This window comes from Ciona robusta, chromosome 1 (assembly GCF_009617815.1).
Source record: "Ciona robusta chromosome 1, ASM961781v2".
Taxonomy (NCBI): Eukaryota; Metazoa; Chordata; class Ascidiacea; order Phlebobranchia; family Cionidae; genus Ciona; species Ciona robusta.
Genome location: NC_143235.1, coordinates 1,582,475 through 1,603,930, shown reverse-complemented (window position 1 = coordinate 1,603,930; position 21,456 = coordinate 1,582,475). Strand labels below are relative to the sequence as shown.

At 35.6% G+C, this 21,456-nt stretch overlaps 1 protein-coding gene across 3 annotated transcripts; it reads left to right on the top strand.

The window, feature by feature from the left end:
- The first annotated feature begins 508 nt into the window (after positions 1–508).
- LOC149741214 (serine/threonine-protein kinase TAO3-like) lies at positions 509–20,950 on the top strand. Of its 3 annotated transcripts, XM_089879589.1 has the most exons (23): positions 510–831; positions 1,246–1,317; positions 2,165–2,266; positions 2,816–2,920; positions 3,474–3,625; positions 3,999–4,226; positions 4,517–4,583; positions 5,174–5,311; positions 5,883–5,954; positions 6,854–6,964; positions 8,797–8,943; positions 9,604–9,743; positions 10,247–10,342; positions 11,127–11,294; positions 11,764–11,989; positions 12,487–12,687; positions 12,917–13,044; positions 13,526–13,637; positions 17,372–17,488; positions 17,846–17,941; positions 18,306–18,488; positions 18,790–18,939; positions 19,368–20,950. In XM_089879589.1, the coding sequence occupies exons 1-23, from the start codon at positions 691–693 to the stop codon at positions 20,370–20,372; spliced, it is 3,957 nt and encodes a 1,318-aa protein (XP_089735715.1). In that variant the 5' UTR covers positions 510–690; the 3' UTR covers positions 20,373–20,950. The 3 variants fall into 3 exon arrangements, with proteins under 3 accessions (XP_089735557.1, XP_089735642.1, XP_089735715.1); XM_089879431.1 differs by lacking the exons at positions 17,372–17,488; positions 17,846–17,941; positions 18,306–18,488; positions 18,790–18,939; positions 19,368–20,950 and having other exon boundaries at positions 509–831; positions 13,526–16,958; XM_089879516.1 differs by lacking the exons at positions 10,247–10,342; positions 17,372–17,488; positions 17,846–17,941; ... (1 more) ...; positions 18,790–18,939; positions 19,368–20,950 and having other exon boundaries at positions 509–831; positions 13,526–16,958.
- The last annotated feature ends 506 nt before the right edge of the window (positions 20,951–21,456 follow it).

Sequence of the window (21,456 nt, the reverse complement as noted above, 5' to 3'; positions counted from 1 at the left end):
TTTGTTGTTAGTCAAGCAGTAATAAGAAGATATAATGTAAACGCACACGCGATAAACTTTACGAAGGCGCAATGTGTGATTAAGCAGCTTGTACAGCAATTATGCAACTGTTGTGTAACGACTAACATTATAACGGAATGCACCTATGTAATTAACACTAAGCATTTGTTGAACATTGATTGTGTGCGTGTTAGGTAATTAGATTGGAATTGTTATTGCTGAATCAATAGGACTTTAAATATGCAAGCTTAGCTATGCCTATTCTCCCGTCGTTGCTACCAGGCATGTTATGTTGTAAATTGCTCTTCTGGTATAAAAGGACTGATGTTTTATTGTATGGCAGATTGAATGTTGGTTCTTATGTTTATTTTTATATTTAAAGGGCAGTTTAATAGACTAGGCCTGCCTGTTGTGGCAGAGACATTTTGTAGCAGTATATTAATTGACGCTTGTGCCAATACTATAACATGATGAAAATGCACTATATATTATGGGCTTTTGTTTAAAAAAAAACTGTTTTCTGTTTATAGACAGTGGTAGTAAGTATGGCATAGGTCGTTGTTTATTGTGTGGCTGACTCAAATTTGGACTTTACTGAGACAACTCTGCCGCACAACTTCATTCATTTCAACATAAGATGTGCCTGTAGTGGCCTTTTTACCAGTTGGTCACAGGTACAGCACTAACAGCATGCCTTCGGATAAATCAGGCCAAAAAGCAGGGAATCTAAAGGACCCAGCCATAGCTGCGTTGTTTTTCACAGAAGACCCAGATAAACTCTTCGATGACCTGAGAGAAATAGGACACGGAAGTTTCGGTGCAGTGTATTATGTGAGTGCTGAATCATTCTGTTGGTGTTTGTATTTGTATGGTATTTTACTTACCAATACCATGAATAACATTAGAATTGCCACACTGTTTATCTATGGAATACCTTGTGTGTTTTAAAAAGAATTTATAGTTGTGTTATATATTTCAATTTACTTTGAACATAAAAAGGTACTAATATAAAAGTACATTTCTATATGTGGTCTCATTTTCTATACCTGCACTGCTGCACATTATTATGTCTCTGTTTTTTTTCTGCTGGGGTGACTACTTAACTTACAACTACATTCCTACAGGGAGGCGAGACAATTTAAGATTTAGGTCCAAGTTGGCTCTTTACTAAGATACTGCATAGTTATTAGTTATTTATGATTTTAACCTGTCTGACAACTAAATTTAAAACAACTTTATTTTCAGGCCAGAAATGTCAACACAAATGAAGCTGTTGCAGTTAAGAAAATGTCCTATGGTGGAAAACAATCCTTAGAGGTAAGTTATAACTTGTCTAGCTTCATAATATTTCAGGGTTATACTGTAAATATAAGGTGCAGACCCAGTAAAATTTTTATGCAGCGATTACAAAGTTTTAAAACAACTTATATTTTCCTATTCTTGTTTTTTTTGTAACTTGTAACACATGTATGTTCATAATTAATCAGAGTTATACTGTGGTGTGGTCTCTGGTCTGTGAGTATGAGGTGCAAATCCAGCCAGATTTTTCTAAGCAGCTATTAAAAAGTATTAAAACAACTTTTTTTGTTACTCATTTGTGTGTATTGTGTGGTCTTAGGTGATAACGATTACGATTACTTGTGTAAGCCTACCAGTCTATTGCAGTAACATAAATATGAAGTGAAGTGGTCAGCTAATGGTTATGAATGTTTTTGTCTCCTGAGAATGTAAATGGCCTCAGTGGTAATAAGATGATAGATCCACACTGTTATACACAGTATACCTAAATTAGTTTAAACTCATGTTACTCATTTGACCCGAAAGTCACCACTTTTTGGATTAAGTGAGTTATTACATGATCAAGTGATTCATGTTGTATGGGCAACCATTTTGTGTGTTTTGATTTAAAGGGCTTTAACAAATAATACGTTACGTATTAGTTGTTTTGACTAGCACTTTATTATTTTAAAAACTGTATTAACACACTAGCTGTTCAAAGCTTTTTTGCACCATTTTTATCAGTGTTTCTTTATTTTTAACAGTAATATACAAATACAATGGGCTTAGAGTTTGTTGTGGCACTTTGATATCAAATTTGCTTGACACTTTATTAAACTTTGCTTTATACACACAACACACTGTTATTGAACATTCTACTTTCCAGAAATGGCAAGACATTATAAAAGAAGTTCGGTTCCTTACCCAAATACAGCATCCCAATATTGTGGATTATAAAGGTTGTTATTTAAAAGAACACACAGCATGGGTAAGTAGTAATATTGCTGTGTAAATAAACTTGTTACCATGTAAACATAGGTGGAGTAACACAGGTATTTCTAGATTGTTAAACCATAACAAACTGAATAGTAGTAAACCCAATTTGGGTGTTAGTTGCATAAGGTTTTAATAAAACCACACTACAGAAAATATACAACAACCATAATAGGAAATAAGAAGCATAATCCGCGTGAATGAAATCTGTTTTTTGATCACAAGTCCGAAATGGCCAAAAACTTTGCTTAAAAAGCAAATATGTTTATATATATATGTATACCTGTTACCTGCAACAGCAAAATGTTAGAGAATTGCATTTTGATTTTTTTCATTATATAGGCTGCTTATTATTAGTTTAATTAGTACTTGATTATTTTAACACAATAGTTTTCAAAACCGTTTGAAAACGGCCAAACATTTTTTTACCCCAAGATATACTTGTTGCACTGTACAGCATTTTCCTCTTCCGTCACAAGTTCTAACATGTTTAATTTTTAATCACCAAAATAGTTGTCTCACCCTTGTTGTTTGTCCTATATAGCTGGCTATGGAATACTGTATTGGGTCAGCATCAGATCTTGTTGAGGTTCATAAAACTTCTTTGGAAGAGGCAGAAATATCTGGGATAATACACGAAGCTATGCAGGTAGCTTTTACTGCAAAATATAAGTTTTTAAAACTTTAATTATAAACTGCACAAATTATGTTTTAATGCAACTTTTCAGTTTGTTTTGCAATTTTATATAAAACATGCGAAAATAATTTACAAACATTTGTTTTGTTCATGAGTTATCTAGCCTAAGCCTACAATTAATTATTAAAAGTTTGCTACCCTCAGACTAAAAAACATGTTCAAATTTATACCTACATGAAGCCCATAGCAGTGCAAAATACACAACTTGACCAATATAAGTAACTGTCAATTACCCAGTAGACTCTTTCTATTTTATTTTCCCAATTCATTCCTTACCAACTATGTGTCAGAATGTGAAATATTTCAGTTTTCACTCAGTATGCCCAAAATTACATGACAAGACATTTTAAACCGGTTATTTTAAGCATATTATTATACACCTTGTAGTAAAATGACATAGTGTTTAAAAAAAATTAATTTAAACCTGCTATATTAGCTGTTATAATTGGAATGTGCCTCATTGTATTAAAGTCTAAATATCCTTCATACCACCTCAATCCTTCAGGGACTTCACTACCTCCATGTTCATAATAAAATTCACCGAGACGTCAAAGCTGGTAACATTCTTCTAACTGACCAAGGCCATGTCAAACTTGCTGATTTTGGTTCAGCATCTATCGCGTCACCAGCTAACTCATTTGTGGGGACACCTTACTGGTAAGATTAAAACGTTGAATAAATGAATGTCATTTGATTTTTCCTCATGTGGTGGGGCAACGGCAGTCGCTATAACAGTGTTCTGTTTCATACACTTTATGCAAGCAGCAATACGTTAAGAACTTAGATATATACCTTTTATTGGATATTGAAGGAATGCATCTTGTGTGTTTTTTTTATCTTGATGGTGAACTTTTTATCTTGATGGTATTCTGTTTCTTACACCTCATGCCCTCAACTTGTAAAACCAAGATGTGTAATTCTACTCACAAATGCACACTCACATACTTCTAACTAAAAGTTTGAGTTTTTTTAATTTTTCTGATCAGCGTAATTTATAAAACAAGTTATTAAACTGCTGTCATCAACCTAGGATGGCTCCAGAGGTAATTCTTGCCATGGATGAAGGCCAGTACGATGGAAAGGCTGATATCTGGTCCATGGGGATTACAAGTGTTGAACTGGCAGAGAGGAAACCTCCTCTGTTCAACATGAACGCCATGTCGGCACTTTATCATATCGCTCAGAACGATCCTCCGGTACTTAATGATCCTGAAGATGAAGAATCGAGGCCTAGAAGGAGCTGGTCACAAGATTTTAGGTGAATGGTGTATAATAGAGAACTTGGTAAAATGGCTATGGTAAATAGCCTATACAATGTTTTTCAAAAAGGGGCTGTAGGCATAACGGTATGGGTTCCTTGTTACCCCAACTATTAGCACCTTAGTTTTACACCTAAACCAGCTTTCCCCTGCTGTTATATGTCTATACAAACAAGTAGAACAAAAATATATTTAACTGCATACAAATATTTTATTGAAGATAAAATATATATATATATTCCGTAACTAAGAAATAGTTTCAATAACTTAGCTAAATCTACTTTTACAGAAATTTTGTCGCCCTGTTGCTTCAGAAGGTTCCCGATGATAGACCAACTTCTAATGAAGTCCTACAGGTTTGTAATTTGTTCCAAATCAGCCAGAATAGTGAATACTATTTGCCAATCGCTCTTCTGGCAACTTTTTACGTTCACAACGTCTTATACGGGTCGTCTACAACAGGGTAAATAATTAACTGGTGCCGTAATAAATTGCCAGAAGAGCTGTTTTCCATTCATGTTATGTCTGTCAATATGTTATGTCCCAATGCCAGCCAATATTTGAGGTTGAACCATCAACCTATCAAACTTTGATCCCTGTTGTAGAGGTTTGATTTTAGAATTAATTGCTAAATTACTTAAAGTTTTAGTCAAATTGTGCCCACTACCCCAATATTAACATCAAATACATGATAGAAATATTAGTACCTAAAAGTTAAGCCAGTTTGGGCTGTTACCTCAACAGCTACTGCTACATGCTTGATGTATAACTTTAGTACATAAATATTTGACCAAAAACACCTATATATGCATCAAACCTGGGTTGCAGGGTTGCCACTTCTACACTGCATTAGTTTTAGAATTAGAACTAATAAGTTGGAATTTTCGTAGGAATGAGTATCTTACTATTGCCCATTACCCCAACAATAAACCAAGTACATCTACAGCATCCATTCATGACCAAACCACGTTCTGCAACTGTGGTTCTTGAACTCATAGAAAGAACAAAGAACGTGGTTCGTGATCTAGATAACCTTCAATACAGGAAGATGAAGAAAATCTTGATTGCCGAGACAAGACAAAGGGTGGGTGGAAATATACTTTATATGTTCATGAAGTTCAATACAGCATTATATCATCACTGCATTAAGCAATTGCCACGGTGTTTGTTACAATGATATTGGCTATTGCAGCAGCAGAAATGGTGAAGTGCTGATCGTTTATATTGTTTTATCTGTTTAATTAAACTGAATAAAAAAATGTTGTTTTATCCTCGCATGGCCAGAAAACGTCGTTATAACACGGGTGTTCTGTTTCATACACCTCTTGTTCGTTTATGAGTTGCCACATATGTGACTTTGCAAATGTATGGATGTAACTTATTTTTTCCTTGCATGGCGGGGCAATGATAATGGTTATAACACGGGTGTTACCATGTTTGTTGCTTGAGGGTGGGGGGATTTTATATGTCTATGATATTCAATACAACATTATGCCATTGCTGATGCCTGGGTGTTATGAATTCACTACTGCATTAAGCAATTGCCACAGTATTGTTGCTTCTACAGCAGACAATTTTAGTTTAGTGAAAATTACAATTAGTGTTCTACACTGTTATACAAGTAATTCAATTTAATAACGAATTGTATTCGACAGCAATCAAATCAAACTGCAGCTGGTGCAACAGCCAACAGTGAAGGGCAAATGGATGAAGACAGAGAATCTCTGGTATGTTATAACTTTCATTCCCATCTTATGTTGAGTGGTGTATACTGTATGTCAGATGGTTTAAAATTAAATACACTTTGATTTTACACCATGTATGGTGATGAACAGTTTTAAAAAAAAGACAGTAAGTAATTTGGCCAACGGACTAACTCCGGCCTAAATCTTAGGTCTCATAGCATGAACCTTACCTATATAGAGTAATCATTTATTTGAGTATGCAACTATCTAGTAATGGAATGTAGATCACACAATGCAGTATGACAAGACAGTTTCAAAACACACAATATAACTTTTACGAGTGTATGTGAATAGTACACAAAGCGATGTTAGAATGCATACCAAGTTAACCACAGCATAGGTGTGCACACACTGTGTGTGGTTAGCCAGTATAGGAAACATGAAACATTAGCTTTAGCAGGAAACTGTATAAGTTTGAAAGAGGAAAGTTACATCACTCTATTCATAACTCACAGTGTTGCACAAATGTAGTTTTGTTTTGTAAGAAATTATCCAACATTAGACAATTTATTTTAATTTGGAATCACTGAAAGACATAAATTAAACTTGTTTTTTTTTCGATTACTGTTTAACATTAATAAAATCAAACTATTAATAAAACAAATCCAGTGCAGTTACTGCACTTTTCTTAGTAAATCTGCATCTGATTTTTATTTTCTGCCTGCTCTCTTTAATTTAAAACAATTCTTAAAATACCCACTTTAAACTCTTGCTACTCATTTGACCCGAATTAAACATTAGAAGCAACGGTTGGAATCGAAGGAATATGTGTCTATCCCTGCCTCTACTGCAAAATTATGTGCTTGTGACAAGCCAAAAAACGTATCGCATTTACCTACCCCACATAAAAATAAATAAACAATGCTATATTTCCATTACAGGATGGTGGTAGCAGCCGAACCAACTCCCTTGTTTCATTACAAAGCAACCCAAGTTTGGTTTCCATCCCTGGTAGCAGCAAAAGTAACAGCATGAACAGCTTGAATGACTCGGTGAGTATTCAAATTTTGGGCAATTTAAATGTGAAATAGGTTTCGTAAGGTAGTTATACCCGCACTCTTCAATCTTTTTTGGGTTGGTGCACCTCTAAAGCTGTTGCGACGAACTCATGCACTCCTGTTTGCTTTAACGTAAAATTAATGATGTCATCAAGGAGAAATACGTAAGAGAATAAGTTCCTGTTTAGTCGAAAAGCACCGCTAATCAAAATCATTACGAATAGGTAGTTTGCCGGTAAATGAAAATGGCTAAATTTGTTAAAAATATTCAAAACTTTGACAAAACAACACTGAAAATTTTTAAATACAATAATATATATTTTTATTGCTGAACACTTTTGAAGTTTGTGATGCCCCCTTGTATACCCTTTGTACTGGTGCACCCCTGGCATATTTTGAAGAGCCGGTTGAAGAGCACTAAGTTATACAATAACCATGGTGTTTTATTTCATTCTAAAAGTTTTACAAAACCGAAAATGACTTTATAAAAAGTCCCATTAAATGTGTGTTGTATTTATGATCAATAATAATAAGTCAATACCAACATATATATAAGTCAATACCATTATACACTATACAGCATAGTATCCATAGTGCATGCACTCTGTGCAATTAATATCCAGACACTTCATTGATTAATTTGTCTACATGTCAAAAAATAATTACCGTATTACGTCAATGGATTCAATACAAGTTAGTTGTTAGGTTGACATACACGGCATTGCTTTCACAAATATTGCTAATTAAGCTGACTGTAATGCTGGTTCAAATGAAGTAGCATTTTATAGTTAATGTCACGTTTATGTTTTCAAAGGTTATTTTTTAAGCAAACATACTGACTAAACGCCTATCTTCTAATGTGTGTTGTGGATTTTTAAAGTCTGGCTTGTTAAATGTATATACACTTGACATTACAAGCGTTTCCTACTTATACATTCACATGGTACCTAAAAAACAAATAACCGTATGAAATAATGTGATAACACATCAGTTAAAATTATGGTTAGTAAGAATAACATTAACACCTATAGTATATTTAACCTTAAACTATATCTTCATGGTTACAACAGACCAGTTAATTTTTAGGTAATTTTGTTGCCATTACAAAAAATACAAACATTTTATTACAGTTACAAATACAGTGTTTTATAGTCAACTGTTAATACATACAGAATATGCTAAAAAATAATTATAAAAAATCACTCTAATGTTGAATTCCATACAAATTAAGTGGGCTAAATTAAATAAAAAAAGTTTTAATAAAAAATCTACACTATATACATGCATGGTAAAGTTATACTTCAGTAATAAACATCCTATACCAATAGTTAATAATCAAAGGACCTTATGTTGTATCTAAAGTAAGTTATTGATCATTTTAATCAATCCAACAGCGCATGGATGATTTATATTAACCATGCGTTGACATATGCTGCACATCAAGTACAACATTGGGTGTAAAATATGACAGTAGTATGACAAATATACACACCTGTGTACCTAAGCCTAACAAATATATTTTATTCATGATTTCAAATCTAGTATTTTATTAACAACAAGCTTAAGCCCTAAAACTACTTAAAAGATATTTCATTATTTTTAGATTCAATTTTATTAATTTTTTTTGAATTATATATATAATATATATACATTATAACACATTTTTTTAAATTAATTTTTATATAAATAGATATATACTCGATTTTGATCAACCGTTTACAGATTTCATCCATTTTTAAATAGTTACCGTTTTTACGTATAAAATTAACAAAACTTTCCTAATTACCAATTATTCATTTCTGTATAAATGTTTTCTTTCTTCCCAGCACCTTAGTGATACAAGCAGTGTAAACAGCCAGGAAGGAGCCAGCAGTGGAATATCCGAACAAGATGTTTCAACATCTCATCCACCATCGTTGTTAACCACATCTTACTCCAACCATCCAACAGGAAGTCTCCAATCCTTGAGACCGGTCAGTTTTAACATAATATTGTTGGCTTTTCATAGATTTTCATATATAGTTCAGTTTCGTATTGTTAGTATTTAATATAGTGTTGCCAGAAAGCTGTAAATCTTATTGAACGCTAAGTAGTAATTTATATTAATCACCCTTAAAGTAACATGCACGGTAACTCGTAATCCAGCACAAGGTGTATGAAACAGAACACTCGTGTGATAACGACTGTCATTTTCAAGCCACGCGAGATTAGTTACATCCATTCATTCATTACCAAGTTTCCATCTTTCCATATCATTGATATGCCACAGACTTAATTTCTCATGACATGTACATTACTACTGTGATATATAATGGTGAAATGCCACAGTTATTTACACCCTCTGTGTACATATGTCTATCTCGATGGATATTGGCTATACAACAAGCATGAAAACTAATTTTATAAATTTTTTCAATTAAATATAAAATATATATAAAAATATAGTTTAATAAGTACAAACGTTAACAGCTATACTGTAACCAAAATACTATTTTATAAACCTAAATTCCTAATAGTGTTCTGTGTTTTGAAAATTTCTGATATAGTTGCCCACTCTGTTTTGAATATTTTCATATTTTTTTTGTATTTTTTTGTATTTTATAAACTTTCAATCCAACTTATTTGTGATATAGTTGGCCACTCTTCGTGGAGGAGATAAATCCGATTCATCTTCAACGTCTTCCGTGACTTCCCTGCATCAACATCAACCTCCGGATCTAGGAGCAACATCGGGGAAAGGTCCGACCCGAGGAAGCAGAAACCAAAAAGATAGGTAAGTGAAGGTTATACTCGTGAAGAAAGTTGTATAATTTGTTATGTAATGTTTAAAGAACATGTTAAGATGTTTAAACTTTGTCTTGTTGTTTTTTAAAGTTCTGGAGTCTAATTGGTACATAGAGTTATGTAGCTTAGGGTGGCTTAAACCTAGTTACTTCAGTGGTATCTAATACTATACTTGCGCAACTACAGCCAATAAATACTGTAATAGTCAAAGCTAGTTGTGATTTGGCAACTACAACCTTAAACGGTGGTTGGAAATTGATTCCCTAATACAGTAGTAAAACACTGACAAAGTATCTAAAATAATCAGCAATTTCTTTTTTATGTGAGTTGCCTACTTAATCTATTTGAGAAATGTAATTTCTTTAGTGAACTCTTTATACAAAAGCAAAAAAGTAGCAAATTTCGAATGTAAAATTTTAAGCTGTGGCATAAAAGTACTCCAGGTGTGGCTAAAATCTTGAACCCTGGTCTCAAACTAATTCCCTAACACAGTAGACCCCCACCTGGACCTGTGTATCACCTACAAGACACTATGTCTGCTGAGACAATACAAAAACGAACACAAGCTGTACAGCTTGAAACATCAGGGTATAAATGCCTCCTTTACCAAATCAGTTGCTTTAGCTACCCAGATTACGTTTAGTGCTTTATGTGTTACTAAAATCAGAAAAATATTTATAATTTAGTTATTTCTTTTCTGAAAAATGATTATTTTTTGTTGTGATTCTTTACGTTCTGATCTGTGTCCTGTTTTAAAGTTGAAATTGTTGGTTTTCTTTTTTGTTCTTTTTCGTTTGTGTTGTGTCTGTCAGAAAAATCAAAGGTAGTTTATTTAATTTAACTTTAGTTTAATACCTAACGATAACAGGATAAAATACTTTGGTATTAATACATAATCTATAAACTATACAGTGATTGTAGCCTACATGAACAAAAGCTACTTATCTCTAAGTAACCTATACGAACATGATTTGTATTCATATTTTATTCTTTACAAGTCACTTGTTAATGTTTAGACACGAATAACCTTTCATTGTGTACTTACTAGTTACTATACATTATACAAGTTAAATAAATTTTATTTTTAAATTCACCCCCACCAACATTTGAATGTTATACATTACATATAAAACACCTACCAGTACCATTACCTCTTTTTCTTCCATCTATTTTACTAATCTTTGATTTTGTATACAAGGTATCCATAGATCGCACCCCCAGTTTTACCACCGGAATCTCACATGTTTGTTAACTTAGATTCAGTAAAAACACAACACCCTGCTTTACACGACTTCATACATAATAACACTATTTCTTAACCTTAAATAATACCAGTATCATATTCACCCACAATAATAACTTCATACATCAGGTTTGCCACGATAAGATCCGCTCAAGTAATCCATCGACAACTATATGAACACAACGAAGACAACAGACACAGAGAACAATTACTCGGCTACAAGAGGATGCGGCAACAACATCAAAAACAACTCATTAATTACGAGCAGAAGCTTAAGAATGAGATGGATGAATACAGGTGTGTATATCGTGTGTTCTATATGGGCGAGGTTCTATGAGAAGTTATATCAGTTAATCTATATGGCTAAGATTCTATGGGAAGGCATGTCATGCATTCAAACTGTTCTTTATATAACATTAGTTGGGCAGGAAGTGTTCTTTATGTGAAGTGTTTTTTGTATAAGAAGAAAGTGTTCTATATGGGTGAGGTTCTATGCATGTCATGCACAATATTGTGGCATTGATGTTCCAAAAACTTTACTATCACTCCAGAAGTTAAACATGGCTATAAACTTGCTAATTAATTCAAAACACTTACATATTGAATCCCTTTAAAAATTATCGGCATTTACTATAAATTTATTTAAAAATTGTGATAAAAATTGTTAAAACTTGATAAAAGTGGTATAGTTTCAAGATTATAAAAAAATTATCAAAATTACATTTGTAAAGTGCAACAATTGTTAACCTGATGCATTCCATCTCAGCATTAAACTCATCAAGGAGCTTGAAAATCTTCGAAGTCAATATTCCCAAGAACTTGAGCGTTTGATTAAACGGCATCAACAAGACTTGGAGAAAGAAGCGAAAGCTGTGATGAGCGATGATAAAAAGTTCCAGAAGCATATCGGGCAGCAACAAGATCATGAGATAAAAGGCTTCTTGCTGCAGCAGAAGAAGGATTATAAAAGCAAGAAGGAACAACTGAAAGAGGTATGTGCTTGGTAGGGTTGGGTTAATGAGTCAACTTTAACTTCTATTCTATGTGGGTTGGGTCTTGGTCGATGACCTAAGATTTATGTTAGAATTGAATCATTACCTTGTCAACTTTAGTTTCAAATCTCATACCCCTTCTTGCTGTAGATGTAGAACCTCATCGTTCATAGGGGGTTTGTGCAAAAGGTTGGGAACTCCAGGACGCTATATGATTTTTCTCGGAATCATGTTTAATTATTTTTAAAATAGTAAAACAGTTGTTAGGCGTCATGAAAACTGATCAAAACTGAAATGTTTTTATTTAATGGAGGGCAAACAAGTTTGTATTCAGTAACCCAATTACCTTACATAATCAATCACAAAATGGTATCTAACAATCCTGAACTGGCAATGTTTTTATCCCAACCTTTCAGTAGTTGATGACGTTTTTATTAAAGAAACCTCCCATCTTTGATTATTTCTGTTACAAACATTCAACTTTCGTCTGTTCCCAGGACACCAACAACTTGAAAGCAAGCAAAGACATGAAAACCGATTGGTTGAATCGTCAAATCTCGACGCTCACCTCCATGCACAGTCGAGCGGAGTCTGAACTACGTGAACGACATCAACAAAACGCTGACCTTGAGTTGCGTAAATATCGAAGAAGGGCTTTGCTGGCAAGACATAACAGGGAGCAAGATTTGTTGCGCGAGGTGGGTGTGGGTTTAACTATGTTTGTTATGAAAAGGTTTCTAGGTTTGCTACTTAAATAACTTGCAGCAATTAGTGCTAACTAATATTAACTGGCATTTCAAGGAACAAACAACTTAATCTATTCACATCTGCATAGAAATTCTTAAAAGAAATAAGGTAATGATAAGAAGTCTGTTTTACCCTTTTTTGTTTATACAACACTATAAATGAAACAATATATTTCCGCAGGAATTAAACATGAAGCAGAAACACAAGGAGAAAGAGCACGAGGTTCTTCTTAAACAACATGATTCAACCCAATCGCTTGAATATAAACACCTGCATGCAATACAAGAGCAAAGGATGGAACATTTGAAGTAAATTTACTTTAGTTTCTGTCAGTTGTATATAGTATTAGTATGTAAGACCAACAATTACTGTATGGCAGTAACTTGTAATGCCTTCATATTACTTTTGTGTAATATAGAAACATTTTAATAAATTTGACAAAATAAAAGTTTGGGCAAAAAAACAAAAATTTATATTTCAACGAATCATCTGGTAATAAAAAAGTAGTGTATTTCCAATGTCTGTCATCCGGTAAGAGAAACCTCTGGGGTATCTTGTCAGACGAAACCTCGAAAACACACTACATTTTTTATACCAGAGGAGCCGTTAAAAGATTATTTACAATAACAGAGTAGGTTTTTTGCTTTAATTTAACGTTGGCATCATCAGAAATACACTACATTTTTTCATACCAGATGAGCCATTGAAAGAATATTTACATTATTCCTTTTAGCAGAAGTAACAGAATATATTTTCCCTTTAATTTCACGTTTAATTTTCCACCTACAGGTCTCAGCACCAAACAGAACTTTCAAACCAGGTTGAATATTCTCAACGAAGAGAAAATGAATTGAAAAGGAAGCATCTAGCTGCGATGAGGCAACAACCTAAGAGCTTGAAAGTGAGTTCTGGTGACTCGAGCACAACGCAGGGGAATATGGTTGAACAAAGCGAGATGCATAAGGATGGTGTTTATGGTTGTTGTATGGTTGATGGTGCATGGTATGGTGTGGTGGGTATGGTGTGTTGTTTGGATGTTTCTGAGTGTTGGTTGTTGTTTAATGTGGTTGAGAATTTGATCCTTGTCATGGAGGAGATGGATCATCTCGGGTTTTATGATGATCTTGTTGGGATGGAAGATGAGGTGGATGCTGGCTTCTGTGAGGATGTTTGCTCTTCTGGGGATGCGAGTGACTCTTCATCTCTTGTGGATGTCACAGAGGATGATTTGATCCAGTTGGCAGCAGAGACAGAGCAAGATGATGGAGAAAAAGAAGATTTAATTGAGGGCCTTCGGACCCTGAGGTTTGGGAGCCAGGAGCAAGTCGTGATCTCGCTGAGATCAAAGTTTATTGAAGACAAGGACATCCCTGATGATGAGGATGAAGAAGAAGATGGGGTGAAGGATGAAGACGCAAATGATGAGCTAGTTCTTCCTCCAGAGAAAAGCAAGACATGCCCCGCGTCAAGCTTCGCAGAAGTTTTGATACCTCAGCAAGTTTCGCAGAGAAAATCTTCGGATGGTGATCTAGAAAAACTTCCGAAAATGAAAAGTGATGCAAAATCTGTTCCCAAGAAATGCAAAAGTCTTCCGGACATTGCGGAGAAAGGAAAGAAGTCGCCAACAAAAGTGAAAAAGGCAAGGAAGTCGTTTGCAACATCAGAAGCAACTACCCAACCAACCAAACCCCCTTGGAACAGAGGCAAGTTTGTCCCTGTTGTAAAACCGGCAAAATTTTTCGGCAATTCAACGTCTCCGAAATTTGGTAATCAAATTGAAAGTCCCAAGAAGGGCTTGAGAGAGCGTGTGTTAACTAGAGCTGCTGAATGGAATAAGAAGTCTGATGAAAGTAAACAAGTCATCCGGTCACCTCAGAAGCCACGTGGTATTAGTAAAAGTATTCAAGAAAAATCGAAACTGTTTTCCGATGAGATAAAGTACGGGATCGTATACACACGGCCTTCTTCTAATGTAAATGGGGCAGAAAGGAAACCTTGGGGTTACGGGGCAGGAAAAACCCCTCCAACACCCCTAAAGACGTTAAAATCGTTCGTTATGCGAAAGGCACCGCCTAAGAAACACGAGCTTGGTCTTGATAGAAACCAACTCAAGAATCTTCAATCTGGTCTCTCTAAAGTGTTCAACCACAGCCATAAAAGTTCGTGCAGTCCTCTCTCATCTTCCCTGTCCTCCTCTCCTCTTGGAAGAGTTCCCTCTGTGTCCTCCAGACTAACATCGGCGACATTCTCATCTTCCAACGAGCCACAAGCGGAGTACCAAGGATGTGAAGTGTGCAGGTTGAAGGAGGCGATGAGAAACTCCCCCGTTTCCCACCGATTGAAGAGCACTCCGCATCGTTGCTCCTCCCAGACACAACTCATCGACCCAGAGACAAGAGCTTCCAACAAAACTTCCGGAAAACTTGAACCAAAACAGAAGAAATCATCTTCTCCACCAAAGTCTTCCAGCAAGAAGATAAAATCTTCTGAAAAGCTTCCAAGAAAAGAGAAGTTGTCAGTTTTTTCTTCCCCTATTCTTCCATGCATAGTGTTTGCCATTGTTGCTTTTATCCTTCTCATCTCTTTGTACAGCTTAGTTTACTGCAGTTGGAAGTTTGTTTTTGTAACATTCTCTCTCCTAGTTTTACTTCTACGTTTCACACAACATTGCTTTACTTTCCAAACCCCGGAACGTAAAACCTTTAATGTCTTAACAAAATACAAGACCCTTCCTATTCTACAAATACCACCAAACATTCAAAGTGACATCACTTCAATATGGTCTTACTTGTCTTCTATACCTTGGCAAGATGGGATTAAATCAACAATGCAATATTTGCCAACCACAACCCCAGCATGGATCTACATTAGCCAACAATTCACCGAAGATTTCAAAACCCTTTTACATCTGATCAAGCAAAGATTTTCATTCCTCGCATCTATGATGGTTCATATTATGCACAACATACCCCCTGCCCAGCAGCAGTATTTCATCATGGCAGCATTTGTGACACTTCTTCTCTTGTTGTATATTTTCCCAGCACAGTTTTTGGTCGGTTTGCTCATCATAGCTGTAACTTCTCCTCTAGTTGAACTAGTGAGGTCCACGGTTGGATTTTAAGTCAATTTTTAAAACTGTGAAATAACTCGTGTCTAAAAGACTTGGTATTTTCTCCACTCAAACACAAGTGATATCTTATAAAAATTTCCTTGTTTTCAAGTAATTTTACCTTCGTTTGGCGTTGTTGCCAAATCTGCTCTTTTTATCAGAATGAAACAAGTGAAATATCGGCATTGTTAAACATTGAGCTTAGATTTCTTTTATTGTCAATACACAGTGTGTTGTGGATAAATGTGGCTTGTGGTTTGAACTCTAGGTTTGATGAGAAGGTGCGAGTTGAATGTGGTTAAATATGAGACGTGTGTTTGGATAGGCTTGGTGGATTCTGTATGCGAATGTAATTAGATATTGCTTTTACTCTGCATTCATGCTTAGCTTGCCAATTTAACCTACCGTGCTTCTTCTGCTGCTTGTGTGTGTTTTAAACTGTTTTTATTATATACAGAAGTATCGTTTTAACTGTGTTCCATAACCTGTATACCGTTGCTGCCAGGTGTATAATGTCACAATCTTCAAATATGTGCCTAACATGTACAGTAGTTGTTGTATTACTTTATTAACTGTAGCTACGTGTTAATGTATATAACATTCTTAATTACTAACCAATAATATTCACATTACGCAGTTAAATAATTGTGTATGATCCGCTGGTGCATGAAACTGCATGAGATTAAAGTAATAACCTGTACTAGATATAACTGTGCCAATTATTATTGAAATTTTCTTCCAAGTTAAGAGATTTTAAACCGAAGTTTGTACATTCACCTATTTGTACATACGCGTGTTTTGAACTAATTTTGCCAGACCTAGTGGTGGATGGTAAAAGCCTAAAAATATTTTTAAATTGAAAAAAAACTTTTTTTCTAAATACAACCAATTTAAAACAACCCTTTTTCTCAAAAACAATCAATTTAAAGTTATATATTGCTTATACATCATTTAAACACAGAAGTAGTTATGTAAATTGGTTTCATCATTTTATACCTTCCATTTGTCCACCGCTGGCCTAAGCGTAACTTTTCCAAACTGCATGTCTACAATATGTGCCTTGGTTTGCATGGCGAGACTTTAGATCTTCAATAAATCTTTCTGTATAATTTATTGTTCATTGTTTGCAGTGTTAACAACACCATAGGTGTATATGTCAATCCTAACCTGGCAGCAACCCTATGTATGTTGGTGTATGTGGTGTCTGCTTTTGTTGTAGCCGTTTGTATAATGCACTTTAATCTGATGTTAACTGTATGCTCTGCATTTTAAAATGTTGTATATTAAGACTGTAATTTTTTAATTATTTTTTTTCTGCCTCACACACACAACATACACACGTTGCTGCCAAAATCAGGTTTTTAGAACTCTGTAAAAAGTTAAAAATCATATGAATTAAAACAGGTTTAGTAACCAGTTGAAAGGATTAGCAGCAACGTGCGTATGTGGTGAACTAACAAGGCAGTCGTAGCATAACAAACTAACTGGTAGAGAGTCAAAATTAATGTTTTAAATTTAACACCCAGTCGAAAGAAAGTCAAATAAAGAAACAGTTTCAAGAAACGGTGAAAGTACAAGAAAAGCAATACCGAGCGTGGAAGAATCACGTGTTGGAAACTGTGCCCAAGAAAGAACAAAAGGATGTAAGTTGGTTGTTTTAATAATATTATTATTATATTATCTAAATTACAAGGTATAGTTGTTTGGGTAAGTGGTCCATGTTTTCACTCTTTTTTTATCGTCCCATTTGGTAGCAAACAGATAATATTTGCGAAATTATATAACCGTAGCCTCTTGACTTTAGGATATTATGTGCTTACAGTATCTAGCTTACCCAACATACCACTTTTTTATAGTTCATTTAACAAGTTTTAAGATGAAAATTATTCCTTGGTTAGAATTATATATTGTTTTTCTCTAGTATTTTACTAACCCACCAGGTTTTTTTTTAAATACAGAATTCATATAACAAGTTTTAAAATGAAATTATTCCTTGTCAGGTTTTGCGAAGAATGAAAGACGAACAGATGAGAAAGTTGGCGATATTGGCCGAGCAATATAACAGGTCTATTACCGAGCTCAATCAAAAACAAACGGTTTGTTATATTTAATGTTTTTGCGTATGTTTAAAAGTAGGTGTTTATAATATCTGTTTGTATTACTATGTCTGTTATAAATGTGTTTACTGGTTTGCTTACACTTTTGTTTCTTTACGACATAAAACTTGGATCAATTATTCCTTTCATATTCAAGCAACAAACCAGGCGCTTGATAATAACTGACACAATTGTATCTTAATATTAATAATAAGTATAAACCTTATTTCTGCATTATAACCATAAAAACTCTACCCAAAAACATGATCTAAAAGTCATCGAACTGTTTTTTCTTCAGTTGTATAAAAATGCAATAAAAATTTCCCCACTGCTAACAACTATTTAAACTCTGAACTATTTTCAGGGCAAACTGTCGGACTCCCAAGAAAAGGAAAGAAACCAGTTGACTGTCCAGTTACAGCAGGAACTAGAGTTACTTACGGCTTACCAAAGTAAAGTAAAGAAGGTGACAGAATCCCAACATGATAGAGAACTGAAGGATCTTGAACAGAAAGTTTCTTTAAGGAGGGCAATGCTGGAACAAAGGGTTGGTGGCTTGTTGTGTATATTGTTACTAACTTAGGGTGCAGTATAATCAACTTTGATCTTAGATCAAATTACCCTTAGTATTATATTTCATGTGTATTTGTGTGGGTTTTGGGATATATGTTTATTTATATATACATATATTTATGAACATGCTTTCTTAAGAACAATTTTACTCTGGGTTTTGTAGTTATTGTTAAAGGTGTAGGGTTTCACTGGTTTATGGGAATTTCTGCTCATTTGGGTTTTTACACCACATTTAACCAATTTATTTTTATTAAAAAATCATATTTTTACCCCAGATGGAAGAAGACACTGTCCAGTTGGAGACGGAACGAAGCGACCGCATCAGAGGGTTGTTGGAACAACAATGCCATGAGATTGAAATGTTTGACCAAGAAAGCTTCAGAATGGGATTCTCTACTGTAGTGATAACTAATTATGGAGACCAGGTGATTATATTGGCAACTCGTAAGCAGGCAAATTATATTAGTAGTATATGGGACAACAGCCACGCTTTTTCAACGAAAATCTTTCCCTCTTTTTATCCATAGCTTGTTTCACTACCGTTGTTTTGCTTATGGTTTCTTTCTCTTCGTTCTTCGAATAACATGATCTTCGCTCGTTATAAATGAAATAAAACTTATGGTAGGGTGGGGGAAGATTGGACACCTTTAGCACATAATATCCAAATACACTAACCATATTTTAAACAATTAACAACGATCTATTTGAGCTGTAAGGATACGGTTTTTACAATTCTTTGAATATTTTTTTTGTTTACTACCAAATGGGACAAGAAGAAAAAATAAAAGAGGTGTCCCATCTCTCCCAACCCTACTATATGTTACGTTATCACCAGCTTTATTCCATCATCCAGGTATACGTGGATCAACATGGGCAAGGAGATGAAGCAGCAAAACCTGGTCACCCTCAACATCCACTCCATGTGTCCGCATCCACGTCTGTCCTCCCATCCAGTAGCCCATCAGCAGCAACACAGAACATCCCACGGAGCAGCAGTGGGAGCAATATAAGAGGAAGTGCAATAAACCAGCAGAACGACTCTTCATCCCATCCTACTATGCCGTACGCGCATCGTTCAGCGAGGGCTAATTCCGACGTTCAGAACCGATCCAACTCGCCTGCACAGTTCGTCCACCAGCGGCAGTATTCATCAGGAAACGGCGCCGTTTCAAGGCCGACTTCACAGAAAAGCAACCGCGCATCGTCGGCTAATCTTAACCGTAACAATAGTTCGCGTTTGAGCCCTGGGTTGCAGAGACGGGTGCTGGATCCAAACGACAGTATGTCAAGCCAGAGCAGCAACAGCGGTCGTAGTAGCCCCATGTTAAGTCAGAGAGTAGGTAACGTTGTAATTGATGATAACGCCCCACATATGCTGCAAAGGGTGGCCGCTAACTGGCAAGGTGAACGTTCCCAACAGTCCCAACGTACAGCGTATAGAGATGACAGAGGCAGTCCAATACAACGTGACGTACCCCACCATGGATCAATGTCCTCGCTTATTCCACCGCCCTCACAGTACGGGCCACCAATCCACCACCAACGTGGTCGCTCTGGTCGTAGTTTAGACGGTTCTGACACAAGCTCAATATCTCCTTCCAACTCGTACGGTCTCCTCAGCGCTTCTAGCTCGGGCAGTGGACGTAACAGCCCGGTACGCAGAGTGCAAACTTTCGCTGACAAATCATCAGCCCAGACTGCCTATAACGGCCGTAACAGCCCGAAAATGGGCACGTCTGCTGTATTAGCTCCCTCCGGCAACTTACGATATCGACAGGGGCCTCCCATGGCTCCACAAGCGCAACAACAACCGGTGAACCGAATGTCGGGAACTTCCTTTTCGTCTTCATACCACTGAAATGTTAGGAAAATTTACACCCCCCCTCGAGGCACGGAACCTCTTACCCACCCCGATTTGGTCGGCAACGTTCCCAAGTTCGTCTCCACATGCACTGCGATCATGAAAAGACCGTAAATGTTGTATGTGCGTGCAAACTGCAAAGTTCACATATGTTGTTTCTGCTACTTAGGGAATCTCGTATCTTATATATAACGTCACAATCTTATGTATGACGTCACAATTCCAACTCGAACCTCGATGAGCCGTCACGCTCGGCTGCTTCTCATCCATGCTGTGAAAATCATTTCTAATAGCAATGACGTCATTTAATCTGTTTCCGCCATTTTGTAATTCGAGAACCCAGCAATCCACCGAGGGCAGTCCCATATTCATAGTACTGCGGATGTTGGGCGCATACATCTGAGGTGATTGGTGTCGTTGTTAAATTTTAGTAATTTTTCGCCCCACTACTTGTACATACCGCAATATTAATCGCTGTTCATTGCAAAGTTAAATTGATGACTGTTTTTAAGCTATTAGTGTTGAAATTACTACATTTCTCATTACCAGCAGAATACAATTGTTTATTTACTTCGTTTATTGAGCAAGGGATACACAGCCACATTAGGGTAGACAGGAAGGCGTTTAAAAAAAGCTCTAATACAGAGTTAAGTGGGCAAAGATGTGACATCTCTTTATTCTATTTTGTTGTCACATTTGGTAATAAACAAAGAACTTTAAAGAATTATAAAACTATATCCTCACGATTCCCACAGACCGTTGTTAATTGTTTAAAACACGATCAGGATATTTGGAGATTATGGGCTAAAGGTGTACCACTTTACCCCACCATACTATATACTGCTTTAAGCAAAACGGAGAAGTATAATTGTTGGTATGAGACACTCGATATATCTTAGAGATTGGTACGAAGCCTTTCCCGTTTATTACCGATCATATCAATCTGTGAAATTCATTTGTTTTTCGTTTGTAACATCAATCGGATAGAAAAATAGTTATTATTAAATTATAAATAAAGTCACGTCTTTCGTAGCACAGTGAGTAGGGGGCTCGCGTGGCAAACGATGGTATAAGGTTCGAA